Here is a 20532-nt window from a genome sequence, read left to right on the forward strand (position 1 = left end):
TTTTTTGTGGGAGTGCAAAGTCTTCACATGAAGGAGGTGGCAGGGTTTCCATTGTAAAAAGACAATGCCGTCTGAATACAAGTTCGATTAAAGACGGTGTCAAAGTAACAAACAAAAATAAAATAAAATAAATAAATAAATAAAAAACGAAGAGGTTCAGATAAAACCGAATTTGTTTTGCCTTTTTTCATCTAAAAATCCCACACAAATTATTGAAGTTGTTTGTCCAAAACTTAGAAAATATATGTATGTAATTGAATTTATACTTGTAAAAGAGGTAGTAGGCACATGCCACCAATAGTAAGGTGTACCAATACTACAAAATTTTAAAAACACTAACGTTTTCCAGGATTGAGACAATATATTTAAAGTTCTTTTAAATGAGTTGAATTGCTGTTTTGAGTGTTTTTTTCTGGATGTATGAAGCATATGGGGTAACTTGGCTGCCGTTCCCCCACCTGTTGCTGTGCACATGCCAGCTGGCTGAAAAAGATAAAAAACATGTCTAAGCATAATATTGTGGGAATATTTCAAGTCTTGGAAAAATATGGGCAGTCATGGCGTTAATAACCAAAGGATGCCAACCAACCATCTTATTAATGTGTTGTTAGAAAACTAGCAAGCTACAAGCCTGTAAACTAGCTCATTGTAGTCTATGTCTCAATGTTGCATTGTTTTAGCCGCAGTAGGAATCAGCGTGCCTATTTGTGTTGAATGAAAGCAATGGAATCATGGCATGCATTTTTTTTAAATAATTGTGTAAATACGGTTTTATATATATATATATATATATATATATATATATATATATATATATATATATATATATATATATATATATTATTTTTTTTTTTTTTTACAAATTGTTATAGTACTATTTTGACATCTGTGGAACATTTTCATCACGGTCGGGTCTGCAACACAACCCCAAAACTCAACAACTTCTCCCCTGTGTTTAACAGTCGGATAGGTGTTATTACTTGTGAGCTTCTGCTACTTATCAAAGGAGGGTTATATTTCTACCATGCTATAGTCTATCTAATGCTGCTTTCCCACAAATTCTAAATGTTGTTCTGTTAAGACATTTCCTTTACCTTCTGGCTGCCGGAGGAGCTCGAGCCAGCTGAGTTTCCGTGTATGACATCAAGAATCTAATTTCTTCATAAGCTTCAAAATCTGCATCCCCTGCTTCTGACCTGTAGTTTATGGTGAGCTCATGTCTTGTAGACATGCCAAAAATGGTGCCTATGTATCACTTTTGCTTAATTGTTTAAAGGTTTAAGGGCCATAGCAACAAAAATGTTGATTTTTGGTGCCCACACCTTGTAGCAAACAATGCTATATAAAGCTTTGACTTCTTGTGAAGATTCATCACCATTTGCAAAGTTGTGAGCAGTTCAGAGTTATTTCCGCATTTAGAGATTGCAACCTGGATATCGAGTCAGTTTAAAATAACAAACACTGCATAATTATGAAGCAGATACAAGAGAGAAGGTCACTTATGCATGCTCTTTTCTCAGCTTGAACACTAATCTTAAAGCATCTTTTAAAGTAGTAGGGAATCAATAGGCAAAACTTATTTTCAGAGCTATATAGCGGCAACTAAAAACAGCTAAAACTGTATAACATTGGTTTAACCTCTGCATGGAAATAAAGGAAATGTCTAAATGAAGATAGCAACTGAAAGCACAACATGAAAAATGTTTTATTTCTGGAGTCAACAGTAATCTGAGATTGTCTGACTGTTAATTTAGGCAGAGTGATTTTAAATACAACTGTCAGAAATAGAATAAACTTATTTTATTTAGAGTTTATAACATGAAGGGAGTTTGCCATATCATAGCTGGTTTATCAACTTTATAAGGCCGTGTCAGGATTTAAGCAAATCTCACTGTTTATATTGACAGTACAACAACGAGACCAAAGAGAAATCTTTGAGGACAAATCTACATTTTTCTAAACAAATTAACACAAAAAAGAAGCACTAACCCGTGACGTAATTTTTTTTTTTTTTACCTTATCTTTAAAAAGCTTGAGAGGAGGGTGATATCTGATTTAAGGGTTCTTGTGTTGAATGCAGCGGCGGTTCTAGCATGATCATCACTCTGGGTGACAAATGTAAACAACATTTTTAAGAGACCTTTAAAAACTATAAATGTTTTATTTATAGTGCAAATGTTTAAAAAATCATTAATGTGCTTGCATTCATAGTAAAATAATTCAGTTGAGGACATTTGGCCTTTTAATGAAATTCTTTGAAGAATTTACATTTGCAGCAATATCAACTACATTTGGTTTATACAGTGATGTTGTGGCCTCTTTAGACTTAGACAACTTTATTTGTCATTTAGTATGCACAGAGTGCATACAGAACGCAAGTCTAAGTAGGTGTGCGGAGTATATTGCACATTTATCATTATCACTGTACATATCGTGCATATAGAACAACCTGGACTGCAATAAGTTTTACCTAACTAAGCTCTGTGTGCTAAGGTGTTGCTCAGCCATAAAATATTTTTGAAGGTGAAGAAGTGGTTAGGTCAATAAGAAACAACACTTTTTAGTTACTTTTCTAAATCGGGAATTATTAATGCAACTTTCACTAATATTAACACAAAGCAAATGTTTTCCTAAAATCCTGAAACTCTAGTTTAAAGGAATCTCTTTTTCTTAATAATCTTGTCCAGGTTCTATCGGACTAAGTATTTCCAATATTGAACTATGGATGACCAAATGCTGTCCAAAGTCCTTATGCCAGTGGGACAAAGCCCTTGAGTTTAGAGCTGGATGGAAGTGTCACAAACAAATATGGAAATAAGCATTAGTAGCCAGCTAAGGTACACACCTCCATATGTTTTTGGAGTGCATAGTTTGTACACAACACATGACATTGCAGATCCAGCATTTGAGAAATGTAAAATGGTCTGGAATTTAAAGCAACAAAAAACAAAAACGTCCTGTAAGAGGTAGGGGCATCAGAGTTTCCGGGGTTATCACATTATTTAGTGACAGGCAAGGGTGTTATGGTTTAGCATAAAATGGAGAGACCAGCAAAGGCTTAGACTTGTCAAGCAAGAATGGGCCAGAACAAAATAGTAAAGAATCCAAATCTCTTAACAAGTGATGCAGATATGGTGAAAAGACTGAGAAGGTTTAGAAGGTCTAAACCTTGTGTGAGAAAGACCGTTCATATAATCATGATTACTATATAGATTTAAACAAATCAAAGTCTACTGAGCACTCAGACATGTAATCAGTTACTAGTCTATACATATTAACTTTGTGTTGAAATGCCTCCAAATTCCATTGGTACAAGTTCACCTCAGATGAATGAAAATACAGTCTACATGTGCTTTGTGGTCAAATGAGTTAACGTTATGCCTGCATTTGGGAATGTTTGGGTTTGGGTTTCGCCGGCGATAAAGACGATAGACCACTTAACTATGAAATGTGGTGAGACTAGCCTGTGTAAATGTTTCTGGATGAGAAGACGTGGCTGATTTGAAGATCTCTATGGGCACTATTGATGCACATGAGTATTTGTGACCCTGACCCTCAATGTGACGACTTGCTTAGGGTGTCTTTGGCTCTTTGAACAGAGCAATGCTAGACATCATTCTGAATGACTTGCAGTACCAACACTTTTATCGATATAGTTTGTGCGCTTGAGTGACCTGTCTACAGTCTATATTTGCATCAGACGAATAATGAAGAGATGAATCAGATGAGCACAGACCGTGGAGCGGCTGGATCAAATACAATTAATCTATGGTCATTTTATTGAATAGCAAATAGTATACAACAAAACATCACATTGTTTACCTGGGATCATTCAACAGATATAGCCTAAAAATATCTTAAATACACTCAACAAAAATATAAATGCAATACTTTTGGTTTTGCTCCCATTTCTTATGAGATGAACTCAAAGATCTAAAACTTTTTCCACATACACAATATCACCAAAAATTTATCACAAACCAGTCTAAATCTGTGATAATGAGCACTTCTCCTTTGCTGACATAATCCATGCCACAACACAGGTGTGCCATATCAAGATGCTGATTAGACACCGTGATTAGTGCACAGGTGTGCCTTAGAATGCCCACAATACAAGACCACTCTGAAAGGTGCAGTTTTATCACACAGCACAATGCCACAGATGTCACAAGATTTGATGGAGCGTGCAATTGGCACGCTGACAGCAGAAATGACAACCCGAGCTGTTGCTCGTGTATTTAATGTTCTCTTCTCTACCATAAGGCGTTACACAACCACAAACCATGTGTAACCACACCAGCCGAGGACCTCCACATCCAGCATGTTCACCTCCAAGATCGTCTGAGACCAGCCTCCCGGACAGCCACTGAAACAATCGGTTTACATAACCAAAGAATTTCTGCACAAACTGTCAGAAACCGTCTCAGGGAAGCTCATATGCATGCTCGTCATCCTCATCAGGTCTCCACCTGACTCCAGTTCGTCGTCGTAACAGACTTGAGTGGGCAAATGCTCACATTCACTGGCGTCTGGCACATTGGAGAGGTGTTCTCTTCACGGATGAATCGCGGTTTACACTGTTCAGGGCAGATGGCAGACAGCGTGTGTGGCGTTGTGTGGGTGAGCGGTTTTCTGATGTCAGAGTTGTGGATCGAGTGGCCCATGGTGGCGGTGGGGTTATGGTATGGGCAGGCGTCTGTTATGGACGAAGAACACAGGTGCATTTTATTGATGGAATTTTGAATGCACAGAGATACTGTGACGAGATCCTGAGGCCCATTGTTGTGCCATACATCCAAGAACATCACCTCATGTTGCAGCAGGATAATGCACGCCCCCATGTCGCAAGGATCTGTACACAATTCTTGGAAGCTGAAAACGTCCAAGTTCTTGCATGGCCGGCATACCCACCAGACATGTCACCCATTGAGCATGTTTGGGATGCTCTGGATCAGCGTATACGACAGCGTGTACCAGTTCCAATGAATATCCAATATCCAGGAATGGCCATTTATTGTGGGCAGTCTAAGGCACACCTGTGCACTAATCATGTTGTCTAATCAGCATCTTTATATGGCACACCTGTGTTGTGGGATGGATTATCTCAGCAAAGGAGAAGTGCTCACTATCACAGATTTAGACTGGTTCGTGATCAATATTTGAGGGAAATGGTGATACTGTGTATGTGGAAAAAGTTTTAGATCTTTGAGTTCACCTCATAAAAAAATGGGAGCAAAACCAAAAGTGTTGTGTTTATATTTTTGTTGAGTGTAGATATAACACAAATATATAAAAACATTTGAGATAAAATATATAAATGGGTGCAATAACAACATGCAGAAACTTAACAGCTGACTGGCATTTTCACAGCTTGCAGCGAATGTAATTGGCTGTGTTTTCTACATGTGAAACTCATATATACATGCATTACCTCCAGACTGACATATTACAGCCTGTTTCTTTCTGTTAATTTTAATGGTACCTACTTATAGCTAACAAAAACTCAAATTTCAGTTTGTCAGAAAATTAGAGAACAACAAAAAAGAAGTTTTTAAAAACACATGTTAAGGGGGCCCAGTCATGTACTAGACCCCTTTATAGTGCATCAACAGATTTCTACCCAGGTAGCTCTCTCTGTGGTTGCATAAAAAGGCTTTGCGATTAAATTATCCTGACCTGCTGACTTATAATAATAATAACAATAATAATAATATTTAATGCGATTGCAACATACATTCCAATGAAATTTGTTCTCTGCATGTAACCCATCCCCTTGGGGAGCGGTGGACTGTGCAAGAAACCTTTCAGGCTCAAGAAGGATTAAGAAAACAATATCAAGATGAACACTTCCTCTGATTTTACACTGAAAGCTGTTAGGGTTTAAGGTAGATCTCATATAAAGCTGTACATTTTAACTAAGACGAAGACATCCAGAGGGAGCAGCGGTGTGGTTTGGCATAGGTGGCCGCTATATGGAGCTCAGACACCAGGAAACCCCTGGAAGCTCGCTCGGCTGAGAGGGCCAAAGCTTGCGAGCTAAATGGTTTGTCTCCGCCTCTCTCTCTCTGTCAAACATACAGTTTCAAAGAAGATAGCAGAGGAACTATGCTTTATTATATTATTAGATGTGTGATCCATATATTAACCAAGACAATCTTGCATAGGCTATACAGTTATTGAAACCTTATTTGTATTTTTTCTTTTATTTATGTTTCATTTATAATGGATTATTTTATTAGTAATATTATCTTTATTGTCATTGAAACATACATTACAACAAAATTTGTTCTCTGCTTTTAACCCATCACCCTTGGGGAGCAGTGGGCTGCCATGTGCAGCGCCCGGGGAGCAATCTGGGGTTAAGGGTCTTGCTCAGGGACCCAGGGTGCCGGCACTGGGGATCAAACCGGGTACTTGCATCCTTCTCTGAGTGCAAACGCACTGCTCTAACCACTCGGCCAACACTCCCCTTGTTTACTATTTCTTGCAGATTTCTTTAAAGTGTCACCAAAAACATATAGGCTTGAGGTGTATCAACCTATGTATGATTCTAATATATGAGCTTCAGTTTTTTTAAATTCAGTGACTGAAATAAATCAGGTTTTGGATGAGACTAATTTAATGAGATGTTCCTGTAAATGTCCAATTCCTTCGTTTCAAACAAGCACACAGACCAGGAACATCTGTTGCTACAATGGATCGGCTGAAATCACTGATAAAAGCAGGCGACACACAGCGAGAAAGGGAGCAAATATGGAAAAATCTGATTTAAAAAAAATCAAAAGGAGGAGCAGACGTGCTGTCAATTAATATATTTAGTGGCAACAAATGAATCACTGCGTGAGCCACATTATTGTCTATTTCTGGGAGGCACAACAATGTAAGGCACTCCTAAAAATAATAGGGTGACAAATTAATAGCACAGATAATCTGCGTAAGTGTGGATAACAGCTTCATTTCACTGCCTCACACACAGTAAGACAAACAACATGCAGGGGCATACGACAATGCATGCTCAGACACACACACACCATTTGAAATCCCAAGAGGTTAGTCTCAAACTGTACATCTGATGCAATAGTTAGCAACATCCCTGCAGACTGCCACCGCCTTTACCTCCAGGATTCATCTACGAGGGGGCCGTGAGCCTCAAAAAGAATAACGCAAACGGCCCTTCTGCACACACAGCAAGCTGATCAGCTGCTGCAGAGGAGAAAACCCATCTTTCCAAAGCGGGGTCTTTATATGAACGTGTTTTTTTTTTAGTCAATTTATGTGAACTCTTTGTTAGTGTAGTGGGTAATCGAATCACTACCTTATTCACTCACTACTTGGAATCAGTGACAAATCAAGTAAAGGAGAAGCTGTGCAGAGATAAAGGTGCTTTTGAGAAGTTCACATCTTTTTTTCTTTCTTTTTTTTTTTCATTTTCCTGAAACTTCTCACTTCTGCTTTCGACAAGATCAGCCACGTCCCTTTTAGAGCATGTGGTGAAGCTGTCGGATTCAGAAATAGCCTGCATGGTCAGTGTACATGTGTGAGAGCAATTGTTCACATTGTGCATCTTTATAGCTACAGCCTTATCTACATCTCAACAGAATAAGGGTTATACCTTTACCTTCCCACCAACCCCCAACTTGTAGAAGAACAAATAGGCCTTTGTAGCAAAAGTCACTGGCTTCAAGTGTGTCAAGGGGCTTGTGGTCTAGCAACGTGTTGATGAAGTACATATAAAAATAATTTTGCCTTAAGTGAGAATAAAATGAGAGGTAACTTGCTGTTAAAATGCATCTCATGTAAACTGTATTTCCAGGGAATCGAGAAAAGGGATTTATCAAAAACTGGATAAAAATTAAAAAAGCACATTTTATATTATGAAGCTGCTCTGCTGCAAGATTTCCAAGCTTCAATGTAATGTACAGCTGACCCGATCCCATCTTGGACACGAGGAATTCTAGGAATGTCCAATCTAGTCATGCAGGGAGAAAAAAAATCTGCGTTATTCATCACGTCTCCTTAGTTTAAATGCTTTATTCTACCTGCAATAGATAATGTAGTGTCCTGCTGAAAAGACCAGCAGTAATCCTTTAATCTCTTCACGACAATGGCTGTTCATATTACAGGATAAGAAGTAGGCTAATCTAAAGTTAGACGGGGGCCTTTTATCATATCTACACACGTGTTTATGAGGCAATAATTTTGCAGCCAGTTTCTGAAGGCAAACTACATAGCAGAATACATAGTGGCATGCATGAATGTAGTGTCATCCGAGTGAGTTTGGAAAAAACCTCTTACATCATTTTATGTACAAAATCCATTTAGTATATTTTGTACATGCAATTTGTCAAACCAAGTCAAACACCTGATTTGATGTGATGTATGTGGGGTTATTCATTTTTCCCTAATTCATTGATTTCAGTTGTTTATAACCAAAAGGCACATGAAGGACAAGATGTGGGCGTATTAAATAAACAGCTCTCTCCATATTGACGGGAACCCCGTTTTTAAAGCCTTAAAATAAATAGATTTTTCATTACAATCTCACTGTAATAATTGAAGAAATACCCAACCTTGTAGGAAAAATAATGGTGCATGGCAAATTGTTTCTCAATATCTCAGGGGCCGCATCTAATGGCACCCTAACATATTTTTTAAAAGGAATGAGCATTTTAGGTAATTTATATTTTACTTTTTAGATTGATCAGAATGAACTTTTCAACTGTAATCCATGTCTTACTGTTTCCCTTGTATATAAATATGACATGATACCAAAGCACATTTCTCTTGACCATACTTTAAATTGTGAAAGGCAAGAGAGCATGCCGTTGAAATAACGCCAGTGTACGTTGATCTTAAAGCCGGAAATGCCTTAAATATAGCTACTCGAATAAATTTGCTAATTCTAATCAAACATAAGTAAAAAGTTTAAAATGCCTGCTGTGATGAACAAGTTTTGAAGACTACGGGCGTTAAAGACACAACGCACAGTGATGCGGAGGGTGAGAGAGGTGAACAAAAGGTTCAAAGTTCACAGTATAGCCAGGAGGACATTTAGAAAGGACTTAATGGGACAGTAGTCATGGGCCCCAAGGTTTCGAAGGTCCCAAGAAAGTTCTAAGCCCACGTCACTGTGAGCGGCTTCTGTTTTATGGATTTTGTGTATACTCAACGTGCAACTTCTTGAACAAGGTCACAATTAAAGGTACAGTTCAGGCATAAAACCAGCAAGCTTATACATCACCACGGCACATTCCGACCTGTAATAACAATAGGGGCAGTGTTTTTGTATGGAAGAAGTCATTTCTAAAGTTTATGCCCAGTTTATAAGGAACATTTTAGAAAACAAATAAAAGAACCATCTTGTAAAAGCTCTATTTTCATGTAAACAAGGTAAACAGTCGATGAACTAAATTCGTATTTCACTATCCAGTTATTATATATAACAGCTCCCCTCCATATTGACGGTACATATATATAGCAACTAGGGTCTTAGGGTCCCAAAAAAGGAGTCAAGCACAGGGGACCTCTTCCTCATAAATTCGGCCGTTCATTTTAATATTTTTTTATTACTATTATTCTGTTAAAACGCGTTACCAGGGGTGCCTACACGTGAACATGGCCTATCTTCACCTTCATTGAAAACAAAAGTGGATGAAAACTGACCATAAATCCTTAAGATAAATTAAGTCAACAAGAACAACAATACATTGAACTAGAACAAATGAGTCTATACATTTTCAAAAGATGTAACTCATTTAAGATTACTTTATGAGTAAACCATTATTTATCAATCCAAATTCCAATTGTCACAGAAAAAAAATAGAAACTGATAGTATTTTATTTGTGTCATATAACAAATATACGTGACACAGAAGTTATATCATGTGCTCTTTCACAGGTTCATGTCTTGGCTCAGCGCGCTCTCCAATGGATCCGCCGAGTCATTGTTTCCGACTGTCCAGGAGAAAAAGTCCTTTGTTGCCGCGAACTTTTTAATCTGGGGATTTGAAGGCCATCACATGCTCAGACGGAGCAGCGGGGCGCACTGCCGCTTCCAGCTCAAATCCGCATCGAGGAGGAAAAGTTTTCCTGCGGACAGGACAGCCGGCCGGGATCACTGGAGGCGCGCAGCGATGCCAGCAGCGCACGGCGCAGGACCGTAGGGACACTTGGGACTCCCGCTGGGGGGGACAACGGGAAACTTCCCTGTTCAAATCCAGGATAAACATGGCGCTCAAGTACAGCCAGCGATCTTTAATTGTTCTGTCTTTACTGGGGGTGCTGTCGGCCATCATGGCCGTATTATCGGTGATCTTGATATTCCAGCTGCAGTCCCAGCGGGCGGCGGTGAAGGAGCCCTCCACCGCCGCCTCCTACTCGTTCATACCCGCTGACGTCTGGGCCGCCCTGCTGCCGGTCTCCACGGTGCTCTCGGCGCTGTCCCTCACCCTCAACTTGAGCTCCGTGGTCGTGTGTCTCCTCCACAGCTACTTTTCCACGGAGGTCTGCAGAGGGGATCAGGACACGGAGAGGTATTTGGCCCGCAGCAGCTCAGCCAACTGCCTCAAGGCGCAGTCGGTTCCGTCCAGTTGTGGCGCAGATTTAAGCCTTCGTTTTATGGCTAATTAGAGCATTAATAAAGCCTGTTGAAGGAGTATTTAAACTGTGTTTAAACTAGGAGAGATTCGTTTTGTCGCTGCAAAGTTAGATCCACTAGTTTTAACACGCAAACTGCTTTGTTTACCAGACATTAGAAAGACTCCAGTGTTACTGCGGGGAAAAAAATAGTTTAGCAATTTTATTGAACGCTGAAAATCCCCATTTTAAAGGTCCGAACTGTAAAGAAGTAGAGCGTTTGTTATTAAAGTTGCTATGTACCTTTAGGGAACTTAAATGGTTCCCAGAAAGTCTCATTGTTTATATTGGAACTAGCCCTCAGAGAACCTTTCAGGAACATCCTTTAAATGGTTTGTTAAGGCTTCAGATGCAAGAAACATTCTCCTAATGATCTCTAAAGGTTCTATTTGGGAAGCTGAATTTAACCTTTAGGGATCTTTTAGGGGACATTCTCCAAAGATTCTCTAAAGGTTACATTATGACAGGTGCAGATCACGTGAAGGGAACATTTTGCTTTTTGCGAGGAAAATCTGACATACTAGCCTGGTTATTCTTTAGGTCTTCATAAGGTTCGCTAAAGGTTGTCTGACGATTAAACTGTAAAGACTGATCATTCCCCGAAGGTTCATTACAGAATGGCTAATTTAAAAATTACAGATAGCCTTTAAGGAACCTAATCTGTTCACAGTTCCTCAAAGGTTACATAAAAGTCGTAGACAACTTTTAAGGAACCAAATAGGAAAACACCTCTCCTGTTATCAGAAACTCTCACTGTCGATGTTGAAGCTAACCTTTCAGAAATATTCGGTAAAGGTTCCCTTAAGGTTAAAAAAAAAATCAGGAACTTTCAGAGTAATTTCTCAGTGTTCTATGAATTCCGGCTAATTGTTTTAAACTTTAGGGAACATTCCAGTAAAGTTAGTTTGCCGGGAAAAGTCTTGTATGCTAGCTTAGCCTAATGTTTTTTTTTTTTAAGGTTCCCTAAATGTTCTCTGAAGGTTACCCGTGGAAGTTGACGGATATCTAAAGAGAACATGCCACAATCCTTTCCTGAAAGTTGCGCTTTGAGGGAACTTTTCTTAAAGGTTCTCAGGCGGTCAGATATAACTTACCCCCAGACAACGTTCCCTGAATGTCCTTTGAGGTTCATACGCAGCCTAAACTTTGGGAAACATTCCCTGGAGGTTCTGGCAAAGTTTGTGATTGCTTTTAGCCTTTTAGTATTAAATGCATCTTTTTGCAAAAATTCTTGAATATAAATGGATTTGAATATAAACCAACTTACAGAAGGTTAAACATCACCAGAAGCCGCTCCCTTAAACACGGTAATCCTGGAGTTAGGTATTTTAATCTTAGTGAAATATATCTGAACGCTGCTTCACATCCTACATTGGTTTCTCTTTTCTATTCAAAACAGTTGCTAACAAAACAAACAAAAATAAGCTGCTTGCATGCGTTTCTTCTCGTGCCCACACAATCTTCTTTCATTGTTAATGCTACTAACCACAGCCTTGTTCTGGATACTAAACTTAACCTTTATACTTAGTGTTAAAGAAAACATGGTTTAAGAGGTGTAAAAAAAAAAAAAAAAGGAAAAAAGAGGGGCTAGCTTGTGTGCCAGAAAGCAGAAACACACACACAACGGATCCCATCTAAACAATGGCCTTCCTCTTATTATGCACCCAGCGCACGGCCTCTAGCTGGCCCTTCCCACGTCAGTATCAACACCAAAGCCTGGGACCTCCCTGGTCCAGGCTTTGGTGAATAAAAGGAGAAATAATTACTTGTGTCACAGTATGCATGTCTAAAAACAAGCAAATAACCAGAAATCGCATGTTTACAACAGACAAGATAAACTTTTCTGGGAAAACAAATGCATCAACACAAAGATAATGTTCCATCTTTATTAACGGAGCATCAAAAAAAAAAAAAAAGAGTGCAAACATGGGTGCTGAAATGGGATCTCTTTCAACAGAGCCGACTGGTTCCTTCTGGATAGCAGAGCTGTACGGCATGTGGCTATTGGACTATTCTGCCTGGGGGTGTCTGTCTATTTGGCAGGTAAGGACAATGGAAAGAAAACCAACAGTACATTTTCACAACGTTCAGTTACTAGTATTTGCTGTTAAAGCATCTATCCCTAAATCTGACATGTCTGATCGTCTATAGACATCTATCTGTACCTAAAAAAACCCCATAAAAATGAAAACTAGCATCCACAGCAACGCTGTTAAAGTGGATTTTCAGCAACAGAGGCATACCAGCGCTGCTGCTTTTCCTCTAATCCTGCCGTCCAGTTTCAGAGAACAATGCATTCTTTGAGCAGCCATGACTTCAGTGTTTCTAATGCTGAAGCTGGCAGTGCTGGGGTACCCCGCTCCACAGAGTGACTTGTGCTTTAGCAGATGGGTGGTGGTGGAGGGGGGGGTCGCTTCATTGTGATGCTTGGTTGTCTCCCCTTGACCCCACTTCAGCCGCAGTCGAATGGTAGACGTGCAAGAGAACGTCGAGGCCAACTCAGGATGTCGCGTTACATCCCAGAGCTGTGCCTCTCCCCCCCTTCCTTCAACATTCCTGGGTCCATAGTCCGTTTCCTGCAGGCAAACAGGATATCAGTGAGAAAAGCAGCTTTCATTATGCGTTTAGTTTACGGTTATCTCGCCCCTTTAATGACTTTTATTGTTTACTGGTTGTGTATAAAAGTGCTTTCTGCATGGGTAAGTCTTCAACCTTTCTACGACCTTCTCCTCTTTCTTGGCAGCAATGTCCATCTTCATGCTCCTGATATGCGAGATGGAAACGGGTATCGCCAGCGCCTGCGTACTCTCCTCTGGGATCATGATCCTGCTGGTGGCGGTGATACACTCCCTGGTCAAAGCTTCCCAAAGCGCCAAGCACTACAAGGGCGACCTAGCCGACACCCTCTATCAAAACGACCACGGCGGCATGCCCATCTCACGGCCCTGCGAGCTGAGAGTCGGGGTGGACAAACCACGGATTCACCGCAGCCAGTCTCACATCCAGCATCCGATCTCGTACCCGCCGTGCGGCAACATCAGGCAGCGAGAGCTTTACCAGCAGCAGTACTCCCCCACCGAAGGCTCTCAGAGCCAATCCAGTGATAAGGATGGCTTCAGCGGCGGCGGGAGCTGCCCTCGCATGCACCGGACCTTGTCCACTGAGTCCGGCTTGCTGCAGGCTCAGGTGAAACCCTGGAACGGGGTCAACAACGAGATGAGGAGCGTTTTAGCTCGCAAATCAGGGATCTCGGCAAAAGACTCAACCCTCGTGTGAGCCGCGGCTCTTTTCAGAGGACGATAATTAGAGAACTGATACACGACCGCACGTGAGTGGTACATGTGAAACCCCACAGCAGAGGGAAAGCTCACAGTTTCTTCAATGTACAAAAGACAAGTTTATCCTGTTTGGCTGCATTCAAAAAAGGCCCGGGTTTTAAAATGGTCAGTTCACGTTATGCGGTTAATATCAAAACCTAATGCAGCAGTTTATTTGACACAGGCGTCGACTGGTATTAGATTCCTACGGTATGATAACCTGAATGAAAAACACCCAGGTCTTACAGCATCGTGTAATTTACACCACAAAAATAAAACAAGAATTTATTACGATGAAATTGCTTTTATATAAAACTGAAAAGCAACAATTAAAAAACGAATCAATTACAGTACACTTTTTTTTAGATACACCAGTGGTGCCATAGTTGGGGCCTTTGACTCCACATAGGCTGAAAACCGACAAGCAGGGAGTCTTGAGATCCTCTCCAGGAATCAAACAATATAATTAAATTGATCATTTAAAGCCTTGAATCTTAGAGGTGATTGAAAAAATACTTAGAAATAGATAAAAATAATACTTTCCCTGTTGATGTTGTTTTTAATAGTCCTGTATAATTGATATGGTAGCACATTTGAGCTCAAAATGAGTCATACCCCTGACAGATTTAGATTTAGGGTAATCCTCGAATTTGACCAACAGGTTTCTTGTGACTGGGAGTAATATTAATAATTAGGAGCAGTTCAGCCAGAGTCCTGACTGGATCAGAATCCAGTGATCCAGTCAGGACTATGTGCAGGGAGATAAAGATTAGCGTCAAGGCAAGGAGGCCTTCCAACCTCAAAGACCTGCAGCTCATCACCAAAGTTAAATGATCAAAATAGCAGCGGAAACATGGAAAAGCTGATCAGCAGTTTTAAGAGAAGCTGAATTTCCACAATACCCAAAATGTGCCAAAAAGGATTTTTCCGTCAGTTAACAAAAAGGGTATAAATAACGTGTTTTTCATGATTATCAAAATAAAAACTTGTTTTTTTAAAAACATTTTTTTCATTATCTTGTGAGAGATGCAGGTCTCATTTCCTATCAAAACAAATATCTTGGTTGGGTGAAAATAATTTTGCACCTAAATTTGCCAGGAGTATGAATAGTTTTGGGCTTAAATAAGATTTGGAGCCACAAGTCTCTTCCACTTTTTTTTATTTCATGGGTCAGAAACGGACAATTCTGGCAACCACTGATCTATACCATGTATTTATTGGTATTTTAATAATGGCTGAAGCACAAATGTATAAATCTAGTGCTGAATTGATCAGTAGTTCTCAAATACATGTGTTTTTTTACTGGCAGAATTTCCTGTTGCTGTTCTGCATTTTATAGATGAATAGCAAGCAGATAATTGTTCAGGCAAAAGCTGCAGGACTTGAGATTGGTGGGATTGCATTCACTTCCAAACCAGAACTAGACATATTTTTTATGTAGATATTTCATGGCAATATTTCCAAAGAGCTGAATTAGTTTTTCTCCTAAATGAGGGAAAACTATGGAATATATTAATATAGACAATTGACCAGCAGTTCACAGTAGAAGAATTTAAACTACAAGAACACCATGATGGAAGATTTATGCAAATTAGAAACTCTGACGTCGTTGAGCAAGTCCATGCCTAAAACGACCTTTCATGAACTTGATTTAAGTAATATACACACCAATCAACTATTGATCTGGCACTTCCATTATAATACCAAACACACATTACTGTATTAAAAGGCTTTACATCAGAAATGTATGACTGATGTGCAAATGTATGCTTTCATGTGTTCAATATTATCTCATATACACCTTAAATAAACTCTAGAAAAAAAAACAATTTCTGAACTTCTATTATGCTCACAAAACTCTGCCACTTTCTGAGGCCATTCAAAACAAAGAGACGTTGCCTTTCAAAGCGCGTCACATCTAGAGGAACTACTAACCTTGGACACATCTGTCCAACGTTCATGAGGAAGCAGATGAGGTTTGGGCGGCAGGAACAGGGGGGCCGGGAGATGAAGTCTCATCATTTTGTCTGCATGCAGGTGTTTATGGGGGAAAATGAGCAATGGAATAAACAGGTAAATGAACAAGAGAAAAGAAACTGAAATATTAACTGAAATGTTTTTTTTTTTTCAAATAAGGAGTAAATAAAGCAAAGGCAACAAAAAAATATAATATGGTGGAAATGAAAAAAAAAAAAAAAGTACAATGATCTGTAAGCAGCAGTTTGCCTTTCTTATGAGGAGAAGAGGACAGACGAGGTTAAACCACGTGTTTAACCATGGGCAGTCAAAGCCCATATTTACATGGCATGTGAACCCTGATACCAGCCTAATTAAGCACTTTTCAACAGCTCGTTATAGCCGTTTCAGCTCGGAGAAAAGGTCACGGTCAAAGCAACCAATAACTGAATTAGGTTCTATGGAGAAGGCCAATCGGTGTCACGTTTCACGGACATGAAAGAGCTCAGCCATACTTCCTACAGTCACGTGAAAAACTACAACACCCCATCTCTGGTTCAATTACAGATAGACACCAACAATGAACCTTGCTTCATTCATGAAATAAAACATAGAGTGCCTTGCAAAAGTATTCACCCCTTCAGGTGAATGTACAGGGGGTGTAAAGTGTGGGTGAGAGTTTTTTGATTCTGACTGTGGTAAAAATGATTATTGTTCCAGGATCTGGAGACTTAAGTTAAGCTGAGCAGTCTGAAATATTGCAATGCATGTAAACACAGATTTTGCCTTGTTAGGGTTTGTAAAAAAGAAATCACGGGAGCACCATCTTCAGCTTTGTTAAAAATCTGAAGTGATTAAGGACACATTCATTTTACCAAGTCTGAAAACATCACAACAATTGTATTCTGGTGATGGTAATTTGTCTATGGTCTTTCCTGACAGTAGACAGACAAAATGATTTACAAATGAGAGGTGATTGGTACATGCATGAATAGATACGGCTGGATTGTTTATGTTAAATAAATGATGGCGTTAAAACAGAATGGTGTTTATTTTAAAGCATACATGGAAGCTCTGAGATGTTGTGCTGTCTCCCAAACATCTCCAAATTGAGTCATTACCCACCATCAAAACGTCTAGAGCCTAAAAAAAAATCCCGCTAACGAGCCTCCATTCATGTGTTATTGATCTGCTAAATTCAATGGAAGTACAGAAACAGCATGTGAGAAAAATTAATGGCTTCAATGACTGAACGGCTCACAGAACATCCTTCAGCCACATTTACTTCAAGCGATCCTCTTCTTCACGACTCTACAGTCTCACATTATTGAGGAGGAATTTTGATCCTCTTTTCTTCACAATGATGCTTTTCACCGAATCTTTGGTCTGGAGTGTGACTGGGCTAGTGCAACAAATTCAGCCGTTCGATTTTCTCAGGCATTCTTTTGTGCATTTGCAGCTGCGTTCTGGAGCAGTGTGCAATACATTGCTCAATTAAATCAAAGGAACATGTTGAAAACACATTAAATCCCAATTGGGAAAAAAGATCCTGCTGGATATCCGTAACATTATGGAATGGGTAAGGTGTTGGGAATGAAAGGATGCCACATGATTTGATGAAAATGATCAAACCACGGAGGGTTTAATCTGAAGTCACAAGGAAAGTGAAACTGAGACATGAGGCTGCAGGCTGGTCCAATCGGCTGAAAGGTCATTGCAGCAACTCAGAATGGTACTCAGTAGTTTGCCCCCCACCACATGCTTGCATCTATACCTGACAGCGTTGGGGCATGCTCCTTATGAAATAACAGCTGGTGTCCTGGGGAATCTCCTCCCAGCTCCTCGGCGGTCAGAGGTGCTACCTGGTGGTGACGTTTGAATCTAAACTTTATGCCCGTGAGAAGTTCTATTAAGTTTAGATCAGGAAGCATACAGTCCAGTCAATGGTATCAAGTCCTTATTCTCTCTTTGCTTTTAGGGATTAACATTAACACGAGAACAGCTGAGGCTGATTAACAACCAGCTAAACTGCTAAACTGACCAGATCAATGCTCCAGAAGTAAAAGCAGTTGTCGTCAGATTTAGAAAGAGTTTGTACCTGCGTCCATGACTGTTACTAATCTGTTCCTTCATGGTGATGGCTTGTCGAAGAAGGCTGTCAATGTTTTTGAAATACACACTGCTGTTGGTCATGCTTTTCACGGCACTGCATAAAAAAAAAAAAGAGAGAACAGTACAAGAATAAACTCCAAGTAATTGGCAGATGAGGTTCCGCTTAATAAAAAACAATCACACCATGAATCTTCTCACCTGCATGCATACTCTACAGAGTAGATGGCCCCCTGACTCTGTTCTTCCCAGCTCTGCATGTCTGTCTGTGCAAGCGAGGAAGGCGATACCATCAAATAATGTAGACAGATGTTGAGATTAACAAACTTTTACAGCCAACAGTGCAGTTTGTTTAATTGCAAGATACCACTTCGTGCGTGCTTCTTCTCAGAAAAAAGGGTCAATGTAATGTTTTTTTATGAAGATAAGGGAGTTTTTCTGTCAGGTATTCCCTTGAATTCCGACATGATTCATTTAATTTCCAGCTCAAGTTACTTTTGGCCACCATGTGTTAGATTGAAAAACGGGATGTTTAAAAAGCAGAACTCCGAACGGGTTCCTTTAAATACTCTCTGTCTTAGAGGCATTTCCTATGATTTGCCTTGTGTGCGTATGAAAATCAGAAATTCTAATATCCTTGTTGCCAAAGTGAATCAACAAACACAAGGATGATGTCATTGAAATAAAAGATGCATCACCAAAACACTAATCTGTCCGATTGCTCTTTGCCTCCTCTACTGCTGGCTGCTAACACAGCTTAGCATGCGTAGCAAAATACTGCAATGTGCCTGTCAGACAAAGTTGTCCTGTCGAAGGAGATTTACACACGATGTCACAACGTTAAAATGGTTGTTTGGCAGGCGCACCACACATTGCGTTTAGATATTAAATATATATTAAAAATCAAATATTCAAGCAATAATCTCTTGAAGGCTGTTACAATTGTCCCTATACAAGAAAGACAAATTGGCCTTTGTGGAAATACTTTACAGCGACAGACCGTGTGTAAAAACTACACAAGTTCTCAATGTCAGTCTGATCAGGGTTATTCACTTTAAAAGCCTCTGAGCAGCCTGACTAATTACCCAGTTGACATCAACTCCTTATGCCCCCCAGTGTTATTGTATAAACAGCAAAAAGGCAGAAGGTATAATTTCTGCACGATATGCATTTGAAAACTACGACCACATTCAGTAGGTGTTTATACCATGTTTTTGCTTAAGCCTATGTGTAAAAAATGAAAACAACGTATAAATGTAAGCACTGATAAAACTGAAATAAAAATGTCAAATGATTATAACAGCAGTAGAAATAACTGTTGTATTCCCATGGTAAATAAATGCAATTAAATCCCTTCATATGCTTTATTTTTTGCATAAATAAAGTGTGACTGTGAAACTGTTATTTTTTCTCCGGGTTATGATACTGTTAGAATATCATATTGACTCAGGCCTATATCCTTGTATGTATTTTACTTCATTTTCAAATGGGCTTACAGCCAATGATTTGAATCACAGTAAGCTGAACAGATATGTAGCCATTGTTTTCAAAATAAGATACAAAACTAGATGAACCTTTTAGAGGAGGGGGAACTTCGGTCCTCAGGGGTCGGTGTCCTGTAGATTTCTGATCCGTCCCTGCTTCAACTCTTAACTCAAACTATTGAACTACCTTAGGACACTGGCCCCTGAGGGCCTGGAGTTGGCCACCCATGTTGGGGACAGTTTTGTAAATAAATTATTTGCTTATTTCTGGACACCATTTTACACTGGAGCAATAAATATAGGTAGCCAAGCTACGTAATTTGCGAATCGCAGCTAAACAACACAGGTCGTAATGCTTTACCAGGCAGATCCGAGGCCAATCTTTGCGTCCACTAGACGCAAAGATTAGATCCACCAGACTAGATCCACTGGAAGCACAATGCGCTGCAGATTGTATTTTAGAGACGCTGCAGATAGATGTTTGTATTTTAGAGACGCTGCAGATAGATGTTTGTATTTTAGAGACGCTGCAGCATCGAGCAGCAGGGGGGAGTACCTTGTGTTGCACCAGCTCGGGCAGGGACCTCCTGACGTGCTCCTGCAGCCTGTAGAGAGCCACTGACGGCTCGTTGGCCAGAACGTACATGCTCTCCGTGAATTTGTCACTCACTGTGGGGTCAGACAAGCCCAGACAGGAAAAAAAATACCTTATTCGTGTCATAAAAAAACATTAAGAGGGATACAAACACTTAACGCCGTCATGTGTACGCGTTAGCTTAGTCGCTAGCTTGTTTAGCAAACACCTTCTAGCGCAGCAACGTTACGGTTCTTACAGAGTTACAGGTTTAATTAATCTACTTATTTATTTACCTCTTCTAACTTTTAGTTGCATTTCTTGGTCCTCCATGACAAAAGCACGTTATCTCTCTCTTCTGCAGCCGACAGCGTGAGCAACAGCGTCAGCTGATTCCCACTTCCGTATTATTGTCCAGCTGTGCAACACAGCGAGCTTCCGGGCAGAAACACAGACT

The 20532-nt window shown here is 39.9% G+C and overlaps 2 protein-coding genes across 4 annotated transcripts; one reads left to right on the top strand and one right to left on the bottom strand.

Moving 5' to 3' along the window:
• Positions 1 to 9874: 9874 nt before the first annotated feature.
• tmem221 (transmembrane protein 221) lies at positions 9875 to 15778 on the top strand. The gene is made up of 3 exons (XM_012871652.3): positions 9875 to 10532; positions 12593 to 12678; positions 13379 to 15778. Exons 1-3 carry the CDS (start codon positions 10228 to 10230, stop codon positions 13909 to 13911), a joined length of 924 nt encoding a protein of 307 aa, XP_012727106.1. The 5' UTR covers positions 9875 to 10227; the 3' UTR covers positions 13912 to 15778.
• On the bottom strand, positions 12194 to 20530 carry borcs8 (BLOC-1 related complex subunit 8). 3 transcript variants are annotated; one of them, XM_012871656.3, is made up of 6 exons: positions 20372 to 20520; positions 20058 to 20170; positions 18219 to 18283; positions 18007 to 18114; positions 15888 to 15979; positions 12194 to 13211 (listed from the first exon to the last, which is right to left on the bottom strand). In XM_012871656.3, the coding sequence occupies exons 1-5, from the start codon at positions 20406 to 20408 to the stop codon at positions 15910 to 15912; spliced, it is 393 nt and encodes a 130-aa protein (XP_012727110.1). In that variant the 5' UTR covers positions 20409 to 20520; the 3' UTR covers positions 12194 to 13211; positions 15888 to 15909. The 3 variants fall into 3 exon arrangements, with proteins under 3 accessions (XP_012727110.1, XP_012727111.1, XP_035997269.1); XM_012871657.3 differs by lacking the exon at positions 15888 to 15979 and having other exon boundaries at positions 20372 to 20521; XM_036141376.1 differs by lacking the exons at positions 15888 to 15979; positions 18007 to 18114; positions 18219 to 18283 and having other exon boundaries at positions 20372 to 20530.
• Between the last annotated feature and the right edge of the window lie 2 nt (positions 20531 to 20532).

This window comes from Fundulus heteroclitus, chromosome 9 (assembly GCF_011125445.2).
Source record: "Fundulus heteroclitus isolate FHET01 chromosome 9, MU-UCD_Fhet_4.1, whole genome shotgun sequence".
Classification (NCBI taxonomy): Eukaryota; Metazoa; Chordata; class Actinopteri; order Cyprinodontiformes; family Fundulidae; genus Fundulus; species Fundulus heteroclitus.

Bases quoted from the DNA above. Each gene is read 5' to 3' on its own strand.
- borcs8 (XM_036141376.1), bottom strand. From the start codon at position 20,408: ATGGAGGACCAAGAAATGCAACTAAAAGTTAGAAGAG. The intron at 20,171-20,371 runs GTAAATAAATAA...CTGACCCCACAG, and splicing joins GCAACTAAAAGTTAGAAGAG to TGAGTGACAAATTCACGGAG. The intron at 13,212-20,057 runs GTACTCCCCCCT...GTTTGCCTGCAG, and splicing joins CCGAGCTGGTGCAACACAAG to GAAACGGACTATGGACCCAG.
- tmem221 (XM_012871652.3), top strand. From the start codon at position 10,228: ATGGCGCTCAAGTACAGCCAGCGATCTTTAATTGTTCTGTCTTTACTG. The intron at 10,533-12,592 runs GTATTTGGCCCG...CTCTTTCAACAG, and splicing joins GGGGATCAGGACACGGAGAG to AGCCGACTGGTTCCTTCTGG. The intron at 12,679-13,378 runs GTAAGGACAATG...CTTTCTTGGCAG, and splicing joins GGTGTCTGTCTATTTGGCAG to CAATGTCCATCTTCATGCTC.